Consider the following 21190-nt stretch of genomic DNA (forward strand, 5'->3'; position numbering starts at 1 on the left):
GATGCCTCTTCTTTTTCATCCACTAAGCAAGCACAAGCCAACACTAACTTCCCTTTCCTTTTATATTCTCTGTCTCAAGCAGCAACTAGCAGGGTTTATCCAAGAATTGAAGCAATAACTCCCTGCTTCTTAGTGCAATCAGCCATGAAGGTCTGTCAGTTTCACTCTCAAGCATCTCCTGATATCTGTGTAACTTCCACTGCTCTGTTCAGGTCATTGTCACTTTTGTGGAGTAGGCTTTAAATCAACTTACACAACTGTTCCTTTTAACTTCTCTTGAATAGGTTAGAGTGCTTTACTCTTAGTATTTCTGGGTGTGTAGCAGTCAGGGGTTACTGCGTGCCCTGCTTTCATTCTCTGATGATTGTGCAGTGACTGTGACTTACTCTAACACATGATGTAGGCCCCACAGCCCAGGGGCCAGGTCCTGGAAGTGGTAGTCTATTCTGTAGGTTTGGTCACCCAATTTATGAATTGCATGACTGGTTGTAAAGTACAAGCTGAGTAAAATTCCTGTGTTAGGATTTAAGAACAGAGGGGATGAGAGGAGCTGAGAAGCTCAGGCCTCTGTTCTGCTAATCAGAAAACCAAGAGGGAATGTTGGGCATGAGCGAGGTGCAGTTATGAGGAAGCAGATCCTGATGAACCGTGAGACAGCAGGACAGGAAAGAAGTCCAGGGACTGGGAGAGAGGTGCTGTCTCAGTGTCTGGTAGTTCTGCAGTTATACTTCCTAAAGCCTGGCTGTACCGTGATTCTTGCTGTCAGATGTCCATGAGATCGCTGCCTTATTTGCAAAGCAAAAACAACAACAACAAAAGTAAAATCAAAAAATTCCAGTGTATGTGAATTTCAGCCTCTTGCAATAAACTGGTCACAGAACTATGTGTTCCGGTACATCCTGATACTGTTATGAGATTCTGGAAGGAAGAGACCCCTGGAAGTGTCTGGTGTTGTGGTGTCAAGAGGTTAAGCCACTGCTTGCAACCCTGGCATTCATATAGGTACCAGTTCAAGTTCTAGAAGCTCCAGTTCACATCCAGATTCTTGCTAATAGCTTGGGGAAGCAGCAGAGGAGGGTCCAAGTTCTTGGATCCTTGTACCCATGTGAAAGAACAGGAAGATGCTCCTGGCATTTTCAGCCTGGCCCATCCCTGGCCATTGTGGCCTTCTGGGGTGTTAAGCAGCAGGTGGAGGGCCTCTGTCTCTCCATTTCTCTCTTTCTCTCTCTTAGTCTTTCAATTAAATAAAATCTTTTTAAAAAGTGAAGAAAGGGACCCCTGTCACTGCTTGAAGTATAACAATGGCAGCCCCAAGTGCAGTTTTTATCCCATTCTTTAAATAATTCAAATTAAGAAAAAGAATTGAAAATTTGTATTTCTTTTTCCTTTGTCAAAATCAGTCTTTGTATGAGAACAAATTGATCCCTGAGGACAGAAAAAAAAAATCCCTACAAGTAATTGTTTCTACAAATATCACATGAAACTGACCATAATAAATGAAATAATACTTTCTAGTACTTGTCAACATGAAATCAAACCACATTTTCGATGCCACTTTCCCAATATCTGCTTTCATTTTCCCAGATGTTGGGAAAAAGAGGAATGGCTGGAGATTTCTGGGATTCATAAGAATTAATACACAATTTTATTGAAGACTTACAGATGAAAAACAGCATTGGGCAGATATAATCATATCCTGTGGGACTAGTCATTTGACACAGTGGTTAAAATTCTGCTTAGGGATGCTCATTGAATGTTGTAGTATTTGGCTTCAAGTCTGGTTCCACTTCTGACTCCACCTTTCTGAAGCAAGTGGTGGCTCCTATACCTACATGGGTGACCCAGATTGAATTCTGGGCTCCTGGCTACTACCTGGCCCAGGCCAACCTGTTTATGGGCATTTGGGGAGTGAACCAGTAGACAGAAGATATATTCATGTCTACCTTTCAAATAAAATGGAAATAAATAAGGTTTAAAACTGAACTCATTTAAAAATAAAAAATGTACTTGATGGGACACATCCGGCAAACATCTTTATATATGGCAGATGTAAATAAACATATCCCTCTAACATGTATTCATTGGAGGGATTTCTCCTGCTGTTTAGCAAAAAACAAAACAAAACAAAACAAAAAAAAAACAAAACAAAAGACCAGGGGGTGTCAGGATTGTTGTGAGCATTCTAATTTCCATTTCCATGGTCCTTTTAACTTGTTTGGTGGATAGAATTCTCTGTCACAAGCAAAACTGCACCCACATGGGAGACCTAGAAAAAACTCCTGGCCCTTGGCTTTGGATTTGTTCAGCTCCAGCTGTTGCAGCCATTTGGGGAGTGAACCAATGGATGGAAGATCTCTGTGTCTCCTTCTCTCTGTAAATCTGCCTCTCAAAAATAAATAAATAAATAAATAAATAATCTTAAAAAACCCAAAATTGCCTATCATTTGTTTGCCATGCCCCATCACTGCACACCCTCACCTTGAACTGACAGATGCTGTTCCCTCAGGGTAGCTTGCAACGCTCACCTTCATCTCCCTCCCATCACTTGTAGTCCATCCTCAACACTTACCTTAGGTCTAATGCTCTATGCAGCTCTCTTGCTGTATTCCCCAGCTGACTGATGGACCACTCTGCACATCTCAGTTCCAGCCATCCCTGCACCACATGGCTGTGCTTTATTAACTTGCTTCTCTCTGCTCCTCCTGAGACACTGAATGCCTCAAAGGCAAAGATGATGTCTTCATTCTTATATCCTTATCACCTGCCACTGTATTTTGGTATCATAAGGATGTGTATTAGTTTTCTTTTGATGTGTTAAGATATTTAGCAGTTTTACTATAAATTTAGCAGCTTTACACAGCATAGTTTCATTTTACAGTTTCTGCAGATCTGAAGACTAGATGTGGATTGGTTAGATTCAAAATCTCCATGAGCTGAAATCAAGTTGTTGGCCAGGTCTCAAGTTTTCATCTGGTGCTCAGGGTCCTCCTCTAAGCTTGCTGATGGCTACAGAACTTATTGCCATAAAGCTATGGGACTGATGACCTCATATTCCTGTTAGTTGTTGGCTAAGAGTTACTCTCAGTTCCTCAAGGCCAACCATAACTTCTGGCATTGACCTCTTATGGCAGTAAACAACATAGATGTTTGCTGGAGCACATCTCTGTGATTCCCTCTTTGCAACTAGGCAGAGAGAACTCTGCTTGTATCATTTATGTAGTTTCCATTAACTTGAAAGGCAGATAAAGACAAGACAGGGAGGAACTCTACTTGCAAAGGGCTCATCAGGTGAGAGCAGGTCTGCCTGTGGTAATCTCTGTGTTGTCACAGAACCTGACTTAATCACAGCAATGATGCTTCCACCCACTCTCAAAGGACAGGGAATTGTACAAGGCTCAGGTTTATTGGGTTCCTCCTAGAATTCTGCCTCCCACCGGCTCAATGAATATTTATTATATCAAATGAGGTGTGTTCCAGAAGATTGTAAATTATACATACTGTTGCTATTCAACTGTAAGGTTTTTATTTGTTATTACTTTGAAGGGCTGTAAACTTGTGTTGGATTCAGAAGAGCCTGAAGAGGCTGTCTGTGATATAACACAGTGAGGACCTACAGGGAGTCTAGAGTTGTAGATAGGACTTGGCTCCCCAGCTGACTGGCTGGGTGACCTTGTCCTAAATTCATGTTACCCTCTGAATTTCAGACTCTTCCTCATACATGAAATGAGGGAACTGAGACTACATGAGGTTGGCTCCTTTTAACATGTCAGAATTGCTAAGACTACATCATACCAATCAACTTAAAATCTAATAGCTCACAATACCAAATTCATTTCAAATGGTTCATGAAAGAATTTAACTGAAGATGGACCTGTACTGATGTCATTTTGAGAGGAAGAGGTATTTTTTTTTAAATGAAGTCATTTCTATATTGGCTGAACCTAACTAAATACAAACAAGAATGTATAAGTACATCTTTAATACTTTATATAAAATGGTGACCTATCTGTCCAGTTAGCATTAGAAGTTAATCTTCCTCAAGTTTTTAAATGTGGATAAAATTATTCTAAGAGTTATCCAATTGATGATGACTGAATAACTATCAAAGGTAATCTTCAAATAGTACCATTCAATTTACCAACCATATGGAAAGCACATGTTTTTAGGGGTTAAATCTTTTCTTTTGTCTTTTTTTCAAATGAAGCCTCTTTTGCTAAGATAATTATTCTTTTCTACCCAACAAAAATGAGTGCTAATTTTAAACAGGCATTATTAAATCCCAGTAAAATAGGCTCCAGGCAGATGTATTTGCTAGAACGTCCCTTTATTGACTGCAGGGTTATTAACAATTCACATTTCACTTTATCTGGTGCACAAAAAATCATCTATTCCTTCACCCAAAAACTCTCTAGGGCAGCAGAAAGGACACATATTCACCTTCCTACAAATGGCACTGACCAGTGCATGGGAAGTGCTTCCATGCTTATACAAGGGGGGAAAATAAATTAAAAAAAATGGATTGTTTCCTCTTTCCATCATGCCTGTCCTGCCAACACATTCTTCTTATTCTAGAAAATGCCAACAAGCAAGCAGTTCCCACACGAGCATTTCCAACCATCAGAAGAGGAATATCAACATGTATTTGGCCCTAAACTGAGTTCAGAACATCCTCTGTGTTCTGTGAAAGCAACAGCAGGAGTGTGTGGCTGTGGTCATTTACTCAGGAATGAGCCTTATGGTCAGAGAGGGTGGAAAAGCATGAGGGCATTAGTCAGCCACTAGTATCTTGCTGCTCGAGTTTCAGGAGCTGTTTTTCAAGTTTTGAGGTGTTTACTCGATGCATCATCAGAAACTGGCCATTCAAATGAAAGACAGGAATGTCAAATTTATATCTGTCATACCAAGCAGAGTTTTCTGGCAGTGTGATATCCACCTCCTGTAAAATAAACTGAAACACAGACCAAATCTTTGAATTTTAGAGAACATGAAGCAGTGCTGTAACTACAGTGATAAACTGATCCACAATCTCCAATGCTGGTGGTATTTTGTTATGGTTGTCATTTTTTACTTCGAGGTTCACCGTTGTCTTACACCCCTCATTTCCATAACGTCACCAGTTTTATTATATTCCCTACTTCCTAATATTGCTACTTCTCTGACCCACCTATTTTGCTTGGTTCCCAGTGAAACTAAATGTTTCTCAAATGGGAAGCTACCTGAGAATTAGGACAAAAGTGTTTGTGTTATAACAATGACAAAAGTGTGCTGGTTTCCTACCTGAAAATACATCCATGAAAATTTGAAAATGAGAAAAAAAATGGATGGGGACAAAAATTTAAAGCAAGCATGGACACTGCACCTGCTAGTTAACACTGACTCATATTAAGAGTCAGAGTTAGGAAACCAGTTATTGCTCAGAGGAAAACACTTAGGGGTAATGAGTTTTATGGAAATCAGCACAAGTCTCTCTCTGAAGAATAGAAAGAAAATTTAAATGAAAAATCATTTAATCTCTTTTCTTAAAGGATCCATGCAAATGCTTTATTCCTATGTGTACTATTTGCCCTGTACATGAAAACCATGCTGTATTCTGTTACCCTGTGCTTATAAGGCTCCAGTATTTCCTTGGCTTCTTCACAAAGGGGGCATGGATTCTACAGGAAGAAAAAAAAAGCCATTAGATCCAAAGAATGGTATTTGGCCTACCAAAAACCCACAGGAAGCAGATTATACTTACTTTAAAGTTTTCTACCAGGTTAATTACACTGTTTTATTGCCAAAGCAAACACAATAATAGAATCTTATAAATAGCCAGCATTTCATGGTCCTTGGGCTGTCTGTATTTTGGGGTTGTTTTATTTTGACTTTGTGCACAAATCTACCTACATTTGAACATGTCCATAATAAACTTGGATGCAAAGTATTTTTCACTGTTCTGTCATTTCTAAGAGCTTGGTCCTGCATAGGTAATGAGCACCTTTGTGGCCTCACATCGTCACATCATCAGAATGGCTGAAATCTGTTCTAAAGGGGAAGCCCTGAGCCTTGTCAACTTGCCTTTCCTAATCAGTGCCCAGGAAAAACCCGATAGGATAGTTAAGACATCCTTACACAAAAGTTCCTGCTCACTTTAGGTGTTAATTGTACCAATCAGGAATGTTTTGCCTGTATTCTTATCCACAATGTCATCAATAAATTTCTTGGACTAATTCTTCACTTGAATAGTAAGAAAAAGGTGTACTGTCCATGGTCACTTGCAGTCTTGAACCATGCCATCAGGTGTGCTGAGAGTACCATGGATGACTGACTGGCAGCTTTTAAAGGCTTCTCAGGCACTATGTGTATGAACAGTGATGGATTCTCTGTATAGGAGCTCAAAATAAACTCAACATTACTGAATCTTATGTAAAACTAGTTTTTAACATATCAGAAAGAGATGAGCTGTTATATAAAAACTGCAGTTTAACCCAAAGCTTGTTTTATACTAAAGACTCAGATCTTCTTGGGTCTTTCTGGTCCTAAATTCCTAGGACAAAGATTCTAAGACCCAACATATTGTGTTAGCATTTATGATGAACAGGTGATTGATAGTTTGTGATGTCTTAAGACAAATGTGCTGGGACTAAAAATATTTCAGGAAGTCCATATAGGATCTTAAAAGCAAAATAAGAACATGCAGAAATAGGAAATATACCAATGTTTTGCTTTTATAGTCAAACATTTTAAAAGAGCCTAGATCAGGTGTTCTGCTGTTTTTAAGTTGGGACCTGTGATAGTTTATGGAAATTATAAAGGCGAATATTTGCAAGTGTTTTTTTTATGAGGAAAAGATCATCATGTTTTCTTTTGTAAAAAATTATTTATTTGAAAGGCAGAGCTACACAGAGGGAAGGAGAGACAGAGACACATGTACTCTCTTGTACATGTACTCTCTTTGTACTCAATGGTTCAGTCCCCAAATGACTACAAAGGCTACACTGGGACAGGTTATGTCAGAAATCCAGGGCTCCATTTGGGTCTCTCACATGAGTAACAGGGAACAAAGTACTTGGGCCATCTTCTGTTGCTTTCCCAAGTGCATCAGCAAGGAGCTAGATGGGAAGGAATATCTGGGATACTGGGGCCACAGATGATGGCTTAACTTGCTGTGCCACAATGCAAGACCCTAAATTTTAAATAGATAAGGAATCAAGAAAGGATGATATCCAGTAGTGTGGACAATTCAAATATCCTTTTCTAGGGTTTTCCAAAGCACTTGTTACTCTGTTCCTGAGTTGTAGTGCATACTTGCTAAGTGAGCTGTGTACTGTTCACTCCCCTTTCTTGTAGTACAAGTGCTGTGATTCTGCCTCACAGCAGCTGTTCTAAGTATGCCTTACTCCATCTTGAGCTCCAAAGGTGGTGTACCTAGCCTAGGCTCAAGCAATCAATGTACCTTATCCCTCTTAGTTAAGAATGTCTGAGGGATGGCCAGTCAGAGTCCACAAAGAATTTTGCTGGAGTTTCTGTAATGTCTGAGAGGTGGGGAGCAGTTAGAAGTAGTCTGCCCTATGGAGGTGAAGCTAAAGAGACTGAGAACATGCTTGGCTCCCGTGTCAGTCTATTCCTAAAATCAGTCAGCCCATATAATCCTTTTCTTATTTAAGTCACTCTGGGAGGTACTTTTCAAGATTTCTAAAATATCAAGAGTTGATACCATACTTCAAATCCTTCATTTGGTTATTGATTCCTGAAGGTGCGGAGTGATACCTTAGTATGTATTTACTAGCACAGATCAAGAGGAAGGTGGGTGTTTTATTTGACCAGTGCTTTGGCAAGCTCTTGAAAACAGCAGAACAGTTATGCCAAATGAGTGTACTAGTCTTCAGGATCTGTTTTCTTTTTGTAGTTAACTTTTATATGCCTTTCTGATTATAGTCTCTTGCGCAATAAAATGCTTTTGAGTACATAATTTCCAATAGTACAATATACATATATGGAATGAAAGTTTAGGTTAAATATTATCAACAAGAAATTATTTTTAAGAACTATTTAAACCTAGTTAGGTATTTTTTTTTAAAGATTTATTTTTATTATTTTTTCATTGGAAAGGCAGATATACAGAGAGGAGAGACAGAGAGGAAGATCTTCCGTCCAATGATTCACTCCCCAAGTGAGCCCAACGGGCCGATACTATGCCGATCCGAAGCCAGGAGCCTCTTCTGGGTCTCCCACGAGGGTGCAGGTTCCCAAAGCTTTGGGCCGTCCTTGACTGCTTTCCCAGGCCACAGGCAGGGAGCTGGAAGGGAAGTGGGGCCGCCGGGATTAGAACCGGCGCCCATATGGGATCCCGGGCGTGCAAGGCGAGGACCTTTAACCACTTGCGCCACCGCGCAGGGCCCCTAGTTAGGTATTTTTAAATTGCTAAAATTTTCAAATTTATAGACCTTTTAAAATTTGAACTGCAAATAAATTACTTTTATTATCCTCTATTTCTTTTTTGATTGTAAATAACAGAAAGTGATGCTAATTAGCAAAAAAAAAGTCAGTAATGGTCATATTATAAATTTGTGGGGGGAAAGTTCTTAAAAATGGCAAACTAGCTTTATAGTTTAAAATTTGTATCATGGATAAGAAAACAAGCAACCTTCATTTTTATCTGTGAATTGCCAACTTGCTAAAATTTGTCTGTTACCCCAAATCAATAGCTGAAGCATTTTTGTGGTCATTCATAGATGTGTATGTACACAGCATAGAAGAATTTGTGTTGCCTAATCTCCATGGTAAGATTTAACAAGACAGTACCCTGCCTTCTTGTTTTAGCTTTCCCACTATTAAGCCTAAGATAGTAGCCTCTTTAGGGTACATTTAGAGCCATATTTCTTGCAGTTTTTTGTTTTTTGTTTTTAGTTAAAACAGCCTTCAACAACGGTGCTGAAAAGCTGTTCCGTGTTCCTAAGCTTTAGGCTTGGATCAGGCTGGGCACTGGGGCACAGTGTTTTAGGCTGCTCCTTGGGATGTGTGGTTAACTTGTCAAGGTGTCTAGAACTGAGTTCTGGATTGGATTCAGCATCATCATGTGCACACTGGGAGGCAGAGGTTATATCTCAGGTACTTGGGGCTCTGCCACACATGTTGGAGACCTGGATGGAGTCCTGAGCTCCTGCTTTCATTCCATCCTACAATGGCTAGAACATTTGCAGAGTGAACACGTGGATGGAAGATCTTTTCTCTGTCACTTTGCCTTTCAAATAAATAAAATAAACTAATCTAAAGGAAAAAAAGTCAAGATGTGCCTTATGGAGAAGACTTGTGTTAGCTTTGTTCAGGCTTGAGCTCCAGTGCTGCTGGCCCTGAGTTCAATCTTAATGATCAACAATATAAATAAGGAGCCTTTAAACAGAAAAACACATAAAATAAGATTGTGTATTTAACTGTTTATGAAAATGTTGAGCCAAGAGACTCTTAGGAACTGAACTCTATTTTTTCTTGGAGTAACAGTTCAGCTTTTGCTAAATCAATGTCTATAACTGTGTTTTAGAACACAAATCATCACAAATAAAGTTGACTGTATTTTTAAATGATACATTTTAAGCATCATAATTTATAATTTTCTTAAAAATGTAGTGGTTAGGTGATCATTAAACACATTAATTTACCCCCGACTACTGTGAGACAATGAGGTATCTGAGGAAGGAAACAGAGTTCCTGGTTGTGCTGATAGAAAAACTGAGCAGCAAGTCTGCCGAAAGTTTATTCCAGTGCCTTTCCTTCCCACTTTGTCCCTTTTCTTTAAATGTACAACTTTGTTCACACAACAATTCTAATACTTTACATTCATAAAGCAGTCATTCCCCCCCGCCCCCCGGTACCTTTGTGAATAAAGTCAGCACTGGCAGAGTTGTCTTAGAAGCAGAGAGATGTCTCCAGAAGACTCTAAAGGAGGATCTGGCAAGCTGCATGCTATTTCCTTGAAAGCAAAGCATCTAAATTCTGCCAAAGAAAAATAAACCAGTCAACTCTGTGATTTGGACTTTGTTCTCTACAACACAGGAACTAAGTGGCAAGCTTAGGAGGGGATGAGGGCTTCAGCATCGTTCCCTGGAGCCCAGGAATGGCAGAGGCCCTGGTGTTTGGAACATCTCCATTCACTGTATTCCAGAAGTTTGAATGAAAAGGCATTCCATAATTATGGATTAGCTATGTGCCTGATCACTTAGTTTCTATAAGTAAACTGTATGGATTTTAAAAGTTGTATGCAAAATTAAGTTTCACCTGCAGATTCTTGTCCCCTAAAACGTGGCAGTTTCTCGATTTGGCTTTTATTTACAATGACAGCTTATCATACTGGCACATACTCAATGTCACCAGGAAACGATAAATGAGCAGCACATGACTCCAGTTGAAGGCTGAGGCGTCCTCCTATGAGATCCATGCCCTCTGCTAGAAGACATGGGGAAACAAAAAGGTGCATTTGCTTCTTTATTTATTAGAAAGGTAGAGCAACAGAGAGAGAGAGAGATATCTTCCATTTACCGGAAATGGCTATAACAGCTCGTCTGGGGCTCAAGCACTTGGGCTGTCAGCTGCTGCATATCCTGCTGCATGAGCCGGGAGCCAGATCTGAAGTAGAACAGCCAGGACTCAAACTGGTGCTCTCATATGTGCTGGCATCACAAGCTGTGACGAACTAACTTATACAGCTGTACTTAGAGGAACTACCAGGTGGAATCAGGCCGAGTTAACTTGTCACAAAAATACTACCTACTCAACTCCTTAAGAATTATTTTAAAAGGAGACTGTCATGTATGCCACTTTAACTTTTAAAAATTTCACAAACAAATGTATTATGTTTCTACTGGAGAGATTCCAGTAGGAACAGCTTAATAGCAGCATGTCAAACACTCGGGTTTGAAGCTACTCATCCTGCTACTATGCTTGTAATAAGATAGCCTGTTATTCCTGTTTTTTTAACTGAGCCTCCAGCTTTGCCTTTAAAGCCATAAATTTTATCACTTCATTTTCAAAATACATGTGTCCCTTTATCCTTTATCAGTATTCCCTAGCTGAACTCATTCCTTGAAATCATCATTTGCTAACACTGCTTCTTTCTTTTTCTCCCTTACCCTCTCTATTATTTTCCTCTCTTTCATGTTGACATGTTGTACAACTTTATTCTTTGAATATCGACAAATAATTTCTTCCTCAAGACTTTTTTCTTCTCTTTTAAAAAAATTTTGTTTATTTGTTTGAAAGCCAGAGAGGGAGAGAGAGCGAGTGAGCACATGAGCGAGCACTCTTCTACTGGTTCACTCTCCAAATAGCCACAATGGCTGGATGGGCCAGGCCAAAGCCAGGAGCCCAAAGCTTCTTCTGGGTCTCCAATGTGGGTGTAGGGGCCTAAGCACTTCAGTCATCTTTCACTGCTCTCCAAGGCATATTAGCAGGGAGTGGGACTGTGCAGAACAGCTCGGGTTCAAACTGTTGCTCACATGGGATGCCGATGTCACAGGTGGCAGCTTACCTGCTATGCCACAATACTGGCTCCACTGGGATCTTTGTACTTGGTTTTCCCATGCAATAAAAGCTAATAAGTAGCTTCTTATTTGGGCTGCTCTCATATCATCTGCCTGAAGAAACCTCATAGTGATAGTCAGCATTATTGGCCATCCTATCATTCTCCATCCCCATGCCTTGAAATAGTTTTCCTTTATCCTTTGTTGTATAAATTTATATATGTCCTCTCTAGCACAACATAAGTTCTAGAAGATCAGGTGTTTTTTCACCCCTGTATCTTCGAAGCCCCACAATTAACCTGGCACATAAGGGATGGTTAAATATTTGTTCAAAGGTTAAAGGAATTGGAGTTAGCCTTTAACCCTCTTTAATTTCTCTTCTACTCCTACTCAGACACTTGGCGTTTAGAGCAGCCACTATTTGGTCCTATCTCATATGATAACTAAATGTTAGTGCTCTTTAGAGATGTTCATAAGAATCAGAGATGGGACATTGCAGCTTGTTCTGATCCTTCTCCATCACCATGCTGAATCGCCTGTTTCTGCTCCATAGAGCATGACTGCATTAATTAACTGCTAATCTTCACTGGTGACTAGACTCCTCAGTGTAAGATTAGCTTTAAACTCATTTCAAACAGAATGTGACTTTGGAGAAAACCACCAACCCATATCAATCTAGAATAAAGACCACAAGAGAAAAAGATTGGTAATGGATTCATAAAAGCAATGATCATTCTTCACTCTAAATAACCAATCCTGGCGATGTATAAGGAAGGAAGATGATGAGGATTTTGCAAGAATCTACTAGTCAGCATTATTCCAAGGCAGAAAGTTAGTCTACATAATTTCATAGTGTTCTGTGATACTCGTAGCTAAGTATTAAGCACCAGAATATGCATTTTCAGTAAATTAAGCAGAATTAGCAGCTTCATTTGATGAATGGTGAGGTACACAGGTGTTAAAACATAGCTTTGCCCACCCAGCTATAAACAACAAGAGGAAACCAGAATGTTAGCTGTTTTACCCTACGTGGAAATTTTGTATCAGTGGGTTTGGGAGGGCTTGGTCCAACAGTGGCACACCCTCCTGGGATGTAGGACTAAAGCTGTTATGATGTACATGGAGGAGAAAGGAAATATATATTAGCTTTTTAAAAAGGCAGATGTGCCAGCCTTAGATATGAGAAGGATGGGGCCATTTATCGCTGTGACCTGAGACTATATAACCAGGACAGAGAACTGCAGCGACATGCTTTTGGTGGAGGGATTGAAGATTTATTGATGTCTGGCAGGAAAGGAAAGAAAAACTTATTGCTTTTACCTCAGTGAATTGAGACTGCAGTGTTAAGGCTTTTAAAAAAATTCACATTCACAATGGAAATCTGCTACAGGATTTCCAGTGTGACAAAACACAGCATGTGGTCTTGGTTGTACCCAAGACAAATAAAACCTGCCATAGTAAACATAGTTGCAATTCATTCCAGATTTGCTGGAATATTTGTTCAGCCAACCCAGAGCTGAGTAAAGTCTTCAGTGAGGCCACAACCATTCTAATTACAACTAGTTCTCTTTTCTACAGCTACCCTCTACTCCTACCTTTTTACATGCTTTTAATCACTTAAACATGGTGCAGTTTTTACTGAGAAATGTATTACCACCTGTACATTTTTTCAAATGCCTATTGTACACACATTTTATTATGTTGTTAAACTAACTTATTTCTTTGGAAGCACTGGGTTATAAAGTTCTATTAGAGTGTAATAGAAAGAAGAAATTCTCTATAGCTCTCCTAGGCAGATATGATGGCCAAAGTTTCATACTTCCCAGAATCTACTAATTCTAGAAAAGAAGAGGTAGAATGAGCAAAAGATACATTCCAGTAGGAGCTCTGTAATGTTCTCCTTGAGAGCATTTTACTAACTCTGTAAACCTAATGCCATTGCTGTCAATGTCACATTCACTGAATCACACCTTCTGGAAGTAAAATCTTAATATGGGCTACTCTGTCAATGTGACATTTTCATTAGTTCGATTATTTTTGAACAGTATCTTTGCACTATAAAAAACACTCTGAAAAGCAGTCTCCCTGTAAGCTCAGGACTATGAGAGGACAACACTTTTTTGATTATGTCATTGAGTTTAGTCATGAAATACATGTCCTTACTACACACACAGACATGGTTTTACCCTCTGAATTTTGCTGAACATGTCTCTGATGTGAGTAAAAAGAGCTGTGTTCATAATATAAAGGTAGCGCAACTGGGTCACCTTTGTCATAGACTTAGAAAAAAAGCAAAAGCCACAAGACTGGATTTAGAATGTGTTTAAATTCCACAGCCTAACAATAATGATGGTGACTCCTGCTGTTTCAAGTCCAAGGCTGCTCAGAGGTACACATCACCTTGAAATAGAGAGGAGCTGCTGGCCTTTCAGCCGCATGGAGGCCGACTTCAGTGGTCTTTATGGTGGAATGAAATGCAGCATGGGGGAGGACTGATTGGACCAATTCAGGCTTCCCTGCAACACGTAAGGAAGATAACTTAACTTTATAGCATTTCCCTGTGCAGCACTGAAGGGCATATCATCACAGCGACTGATTACACTACAGAAGGAAGCCAGGGTCGTTTGAGCCTTCATTAGGATTATTCATTTCTTGCTTGAGAAGCTGCCCAGCCTATGGCTGCACATCACTTATGCAAAGCTTCTGGATGCTGCAAGCACCATGTGTGTCTGATTGGAAGGGAAATAACATGTTCCCCCACCTTGAGTACAGAAACTGACTTTCACTGACCAGAATCCTCTGGTGCACAAATCAGGTTCACATGTTCCCACATCCTCAGCAGGCTGCAGTGCTGGTTCATGTGCACATCGAGGTGCACATAAGCCCAGGTAGGACCCTGGTTATTAACAGATGATGCTGCAGCTTCTTGATAAGAGTGCAATGTAAACTGAATGCTGAGCTGATACCAGCCAACCACTATTTCCCTGGCTCTCACTGAACCTTCCTGTTCCACACAGAGAGGCTAAGGGCTTCACTTCCATCACCATGCCATGGGAGAAGATGAGTGTTCCATGTCAACATCCATTACTGTCTATACTGCCCTCCTCCACACCATTGTTGGGGAAGAAAACCCATTATTTTGGGTTGCTGAACATTTGTGTGAAGAGGAAGGCACTGTTAAGGGATTCGCCTGGGTTATCTGTTCTTCCTTGTCTACGAAATAGAGAGACACATGACACATCCTCCTGTTCCTCTGTGCTTTGGGTCAGTCAGCTATGTCTCTAAAATCAGTGGGAGCTGAGCTTGGGAGCTGGGGTGCAAGGGCAGGAGAGGTAATGGCTCTTAGGGAGCCAAGATTGACGAGGAGAAGCACTTCTGGGGACAAACTGTACACTGACATCCAAGCAGGGGCTCCTAGGGCTAAGAGAGGCTGGAAAGAAGCTTCTGTTTTAGAAGGAATGGGGGCCTGTCTTACTGGTGGAGGTGAGATCTCAGGTGTTTTCCTTTTTAGTGCCCTGGCCGAGCAGTCATGATACCTGGCCAGGGAGAACTCAGGCAAGCTGTAGCAATAAAGCTTCAGAGTTGAGGATCTAGCTGTGAATATATCTCAGTTTCCTTCTGATTATGCAGACTGCACTGCTCACTATTCAGATGTGACTGGGTCCTGACTTGGTCTGCAGCATGCCCCACTGTGGGGGTGGTGAGATGCAGATCCTCAAACCACACTCCTTCCCTGCAGTTGCATTTCTAGATTTTAGTGCCCACAAATTCATCACCTCTAATCGGGGGTGGTGAGAAGGCAGGGGACTAGATAAGCACAGTCCAGAAAGGACTGATGGGTCACATGAGTATCTAAAGACAAAACTCCCTTTTTATTCCTTTCAATTAACATGACGGTGGGGTTCCATTATTGGGACACCATGGATGCTATGTTAATTTGTATACTGCTCTGTGTCAGAGTTCTTCAGCTGTCTGACTTGTGGCTCTTGCCTGCCCAGCACGATTACAATCCCACTGAAGGAATGTGGCATTTATCCATCCATTGCTCAGCACGGGCACACCCCATTCACCTCATTCAAATACTCAGTGAAATTAAGCCACCACTTTTTTTTTTTTTTGTCATCCTGCTTGCTGTTGGAACTATTGCTTTCCCTCTAAACTTCTTGCATGGAGTGATCAGCTCCACATGTGACAGAGTGTAACATGAAAGGCAGATGCAGTTCTGAGTGTCTGGTATTAAATTCTTAACTAAGACAATAAAAGTTATGTTGGCCTTCACAGTGATCAGTAAGCTGATGGTAAGCTGATGGTATCACTCACTTGCTTGTTCCACAAGGAAGGATGAAAAAAAGAGAGATTTCAGCCCACAAAGAGCTATGAAACCAAGTCAGAGAAAGGACAAATAAATACATAGGTAATCACAGGAGTGATTACAACAGAAGCATGTGATGGTACTTCAAAAAATTTGTGGGAACATGGAATTCAAAGAGAATGCACATTTTCTATGAACTCACTGAAGACTGAATTTAGCATGTAACTGGATGTTGAATAGCAAAGGAAAAAAAGAGTGCCATGGGCCGAGATTGAAGGTGATTCCCTAAGAAAATGATCCTGAATCATTTAGGACCTAGGTGTCAGGACCAGGCTGGTGGTAGTAGAGAGTGGCCTTGGGTACTCAGAGTGCACCTGTTTCAGCACCTGAGACCAAGGGAAAGAATAATACATTTTGCTCTCTTACTATTGGGACAGTTTTATTAACTTAAAGTCCTCTGCACCTTGGCCTCCCCTGCATGTCCAGAGTGCTGCCCTCTGCTCAGCCAGGGCAAGCTGACATATGTGAAACAGAAGGGAAGAGAAAGCTTTGGCATAAGCAAGCGTTTGTTTAGAATCTTTGGACCTGAGCAGTGACTCTTTCCAGATCACCACTTCCCATGCATCTCTCAGTAATGGGGTTGGTGTCTACAACAGTATCAGAGAAGGGTTTCCAGGAAAACATGCAGAGAAGAAAAAGAAACATGGTAATCAATAAGAACATTCATGGACTTCCAAGACACACCAGCTCCGGTATTGGGAACTCAGAGGAGGTTCTGGACTGACTACCGTTAACCATAACAGGGTCTGCAGACACTAGACCCCTCCTCTCCATCCTTAAGCCTCCAAAATACTGACTCAGCACCTGTCCTGGAGCCAGAGCAGCATATTTCATATTCAGAGTGTGCAACAATGTTCAGTTCAATTATGACATAATGGCTGCAAAGCTGCTCCGGAGAGCCAAGAAAACCTGCATAATGTAGTTGGGTTATATCATACATGAGGGTTTAATACAGTTTAAAAACCAATTTGAAATTTCCTTCATTCCCTAAAGATAGCATTAAGACGAAGGCACAATCATTTTGGTTCAAGGGAAGAGGACAAAGTGCATAAGGAATTATGCAGACTCCTTCCCACATTATCTGTCTTAACCAACATGACCCCTTCCCTTTGAAGGTACCTCTGGTGCTTAATACTGTCCCAGCCTGAAGCCAAGTTCATTAAAACATCTTCATCATACTATACCCAGTAATGCCAGTTTCCTTGCTATTTAACAAACATACAGTTCCATTTTGAAAAAAACAACTGTTTGAAATTCAAAACTCATCCACCTAGGGAATGTCTGTCCCTAATATTCCACTTACTCCTGATTCCTCTTATCAAAGAGGTGAGGTTATTCCTGTGACCACAAAGAGCTGAAAGATGTTTCATTCATTTGTAGCCATTCTGGAGCCAACGCAGCTTTGGATATTTGAGTTGTAAGCTCAGCATTTCCCTAGTCGTGTCTTGAGACACCCAGGAGGCTTGGGCCTGATGAAGATGCTGCTCAGACTGCATGCTGTGAGTCCTGTCTGGGCAATCTTCAGCTATGGGACATGCCACAATCTTTTGATCCCTATTCCGTTCTTTGACAAGTATCACTGATGGAATGTTTTAATATTTTGGAATCAGGAGGTGACTTTGGAGAGTCCCCACATTTTATGAACAAAGGAACTGTTAACCATCTTTCATATTTCATTTTTTTGTTCATTGCTCTGTTTCTCTTAGACCAATGAGTATTTTTATATAGATGTGAACAACACAGATTTTTTTTTTTGAAAATAGAAGGGATTTCTAATTTCAACTCCTTTTCTTAAAAAAATAAAATCTCAGGAAGTCCTCTGACTATATGGTGCTATAAGAGCTTTTATGCTTTGTTTGAGGTTTAACTTTAAGACAGAGAAAAAATTGAGAAAAGGCTCAGCTCTGAGAGGCAGGATTCTCTTACTGCAGAAGGCTTTGGTCTGCAGATGTAAAGAAATTCACATAATTTCATTTTTGAATGTGGAAAAACAACTGAACTTAAATCTCTTTCGCAAGCTTATTTCTTCAGTTGCCTCAGTTGACCGAGTTCCTTTTAAATAATAGAATCCCTTCTACTGGCTGACTGGGAGGTCGAGGTGTTTTAAGAAGAAAAGAGTTAAAAACAACAAATAATTCAATGCCATGACCTTCCCATCTGACTAAACCAGAAACCATTTCCCCATTATTTCATAATTAAATTGAAAACGTTCTAGAACAATGAGAGGAAGTTCATTTGCTTCCAGTTGTAACTTTCTGATTTCTGCTACAATCCTATTGGCAACAAAAGGAAGCAGCACATGTCACATGACTGCCCTGTGACAACATAAAACACTGTCAACTTTAGGTTCCTTTGAGATATTGTTAGTTAAGCAGAAAAATAAAAGTACGGATTTCCTTCCATTTTATTTATTTCATTTATTTCCTAGACTTAAAATAATGACCACAACCAGGTCCTAAACACTTAACATAGGACCAAACCAAGATACTTCTGACCTTGGTAAGCTAACAATTTGGCACACCTTCAAAAGAGCACGTTTCAACTATCTGCTAAACAGGTATTTCAGCGGATTTGAGCAGGGCTGGCCTGGAGGGAGTGTGGTGTCAGGGCTGTGGCATCTTCCACCAACATAACAAAGGCCCTGTAACTGAGCAGACCAGATTCCCTTGGAAGCCACTTTGGTGACCATGTTTGGGTTCCCTCTCCCATCAGGAAGCACTGCTTCCAGTGTACCTAGTAATTGAAGAGGTGACTGCTTTAGGTTCTTTTCCTGCATCCTGGTGTTGCTCCCATGCTCTGTGCTGATTCAGTTTCCTTTCTAGGGCTCTGCCTGTTCCCTTCTATAGCATGTACTATGTACTCCCATTGTGACAGACACTGGGCCAGGAACACAATGAGCTTATCATCCCTGACCCAGAGGAACCCAGGGATGAACAGCTGATAAAGGAATAAGATAATACCACAATGACGAAGGCCAAGGGGACGCGATACTACTGGTGAAATGCTCTGAAACCCACAGTGATGGATACTTTCTAAAAACAGACACTTTGGGTTTTGTGCCTTCTATGGAAAGTTTAACTTAGGTAAGAAGTAGAGTTAAAATGAGAAGTAATGTTTTTATGCTTCCTAGAATGGGGTCTTAGGGAAGTAAACTATTTATGCTATACTTGGCCATAGCTTTTCATTATGCATGCTTTTGCTGTGTTATATAAGAAGGACAGAGGAAGCTCAGTTAGCCCCTGCTACTTGTGTAGCTACACATACCTGATTCAGATGGTCTTTCTCACTTCAAAATAATCTGCAAACAAGATTAAAATTGCATTCAGGAACTATTCCAGCTCGCTTCTTGCTTCTTCTGATGTACACTCCTTGAATAAACAGTTGCAAAAAATCAGATTTAAAATGAAGGACATAAAAAAACCCTTACTATTTGTATCAGATCACCTCAAGGTCTTGCTACATTTGAAACCCCAGGCACTACTTAGCATTAGAGAAACTGAAAGCATCAGCTGGCTGCAGTCTATATAAGTTATGAAATACAAAACCTTAATAATAAAAGAAATAACTTATTTTGAAGACACTGCTCCACAGTGCTTCTGAATACTTAAGACAATAACAGAGCCAGGCATCCACAGCAAAAAAGAAACACCACGCAATTAATCCAAACACTGGAAATATCCTCATTTTTTTAAAAAAGATTTATTTATTTTTTATTGGAAAGTTGGATATTCAGAGAGGAAGATCTGTCCACTGAAAATCTTCATTCTATTACTTACTTACCTAGGGTCCTTGGACATAAACCACATTGCTACGTACTCCTTTGGTGAAGGATATAAAAAAATATTAATTCTTCTATGGCAGGAGCCACTACTGACCACAGTAAGTAGGGAACAAAGAAAATCTAGGGATCCTGCCTGTCTGCCAGCCCCACTAATCTTGATTTTTCACAACCGGGCCATTATGATTCTATGTAATTGTACTTCCCAGCAGCCCGGGATCCAGATTACAGGGCTGGCACCTTTCACACAGAACCGTGATCAGTTCTGCCTGATCCCTGTATTGCTGTCATCACTGTTTCCAGGGCACACCCTCGTTTTCAGGTGTTACTCATCTCTCCTTGCGTTTACGTCTGTAGCTTCTAGTATTGGTAGTGAGTTTCTTCATGTTGTATGAGCCAGAAGATGACTAAATGAGAAGGCTGCTTCTCTCCCAGTGGCCCCAACACTGACAGGAGCTTCTTATCCAAGGCTGCAGGCCCTGCTTGTGCTGGGACAAGCAGAGCCATGCTGTGGAACCGTGGACTTGCTTAAAGGGCTCTGAAATCTAAGAGTCCATGGATCCACGATCCCACTGGAAAACAGGAATGAACATCGCTAGGCAAAAGTCTCAAAAACAGTGTCTGTGCATATTTGGCACAATTCAGTGGGGCCTTTGCTACCGTTGGATCCATTAAAAAACAGTGTGAGCTGGTGTTTGTCACAGGTGGCTGACAAAGCTAAGTGTCTGTTGAGAATGGTACAGTCTCTGATTCTCTGCTTGTTAAGGGTCGGCAGGGATGGTTCTGCCCAGGAAGGCGGGGAGGAGGTCCTCACAGCTCAGCTCTCCAGCGCTTCCTCCAGCAGCTGCCACCCTTTTCACCCCAAAGCAAAGTCAACCTGGGGGGTCGGGGTGGGGGTCTCAGCAACATGCAATTTTAAAAGCTGCCAAAAGTGGCAACAGGTCACTCCAGAGTCCAATCAAACCCGGGACAGGACGTCTCTGAGAACGACAGGTGCAAGGCTGAAGTTGGGGTGTTGTCTACTTTCTGTCTTTTAAAAGCTGCCTTTTCCTGCTCATGTCTTCATCTCCCAGAGAGCCAGCCTACACACGCGCGCGCACTCGCACGCTTAAAACCTGCCTCCGGCACTCCCGATTTAATTAAAATCCCTTTAAAGTCAATCTTAACGGGCACCCTGTGCCAGGGCGAAGGAAGGACCGCGCCGACCCCGCGCCCTCACCCACCTGCGCCTCGCGCCGCCCCCGTCGTCGCTTCCGCCCGCGCGCGGCACTTCCGCCTGTTCCCACTTCCGCCCGCACCCGCAGCCTGGGCACCCTGGTCCCACTGCTCTGAACTCTGGTGTCACAGCCGCAGGTGAAAAAACGGGGGGCAAAAACCGAAACCTAACAGCAAACCGCCGAAACGTGACTCCGAGTCTGGGAAAACTTTAAGGAGCCAGCAGGGCGGCGAGCCAACCCCTTCGGCTCACACAGGCGTTGATTAGTATTTACTGCCCTCCTCCTGTGGTTAGGTTACTGGGAATTCGACGAGCAAAACTGACTTCAA

At 41.2% G+C, this 21190-nt stretch overlaps 1 protein-coding gene across 2 annotated transcripts; it reads right to left on the bottom strand.

Moving 5' to 3' along the window:
* Positions 1-4257: 4257 nt before the first annotated feature.
* Positions 4258-20919, bottom strand: CUNH5orf63 (chromosome unknown C5orf63 homolog). Of its 2 annotated transcripts, XM_040970012.1 has the most exons (6): positions 20869-20913; positions 19132-19235; positions 10255-10401; positions 9852-9972; positions 5598-5654; positions 4258-4948 (listed from the first exon to the last, which is right to left on the bottom strand). In XM_040970012.1, exons 4-6 carry the CDS (start codon positions 9963-9965, stop codon positions 4772-4774), a joined length of 348 nt encoding a protein of 115 aa, XP_040825946.1. In that variant the 5' UTR covers positions 9966-9972; positions 10255-10401; positions 19132-19235; positions 20869-20913; the 3' UTR covers positions 4258-4771. The 2 variants fall into 2 exon arrangements, with proteins under 2 accessions (XP_040825946.1, XP_040826022.1); XM_040970088.1 differs by lacking the exon at positions 10255-10401 and having other exon boundaries at positions 20869-20919.
* Positions 20920-21190: the final 271 nt, after the last annotated feature.

Source organism: Ochotona curzoniae, unplaced genomic scaffold (genome assembly GCF_017591425.1).
Source record: "Ochotona curzoniae isolate NIBS_2020 unplaced genomic scaffold, NIBS_Ocur_1.0 contig_1, whole genome shotgun sequence".
NCBI classification, from domain to species: Eukaryota; Metazoa; Chordata; class Mammalia; order Lagomorpha; family Ochotonidae; genus Ochotona; species Ochotona curzoniae.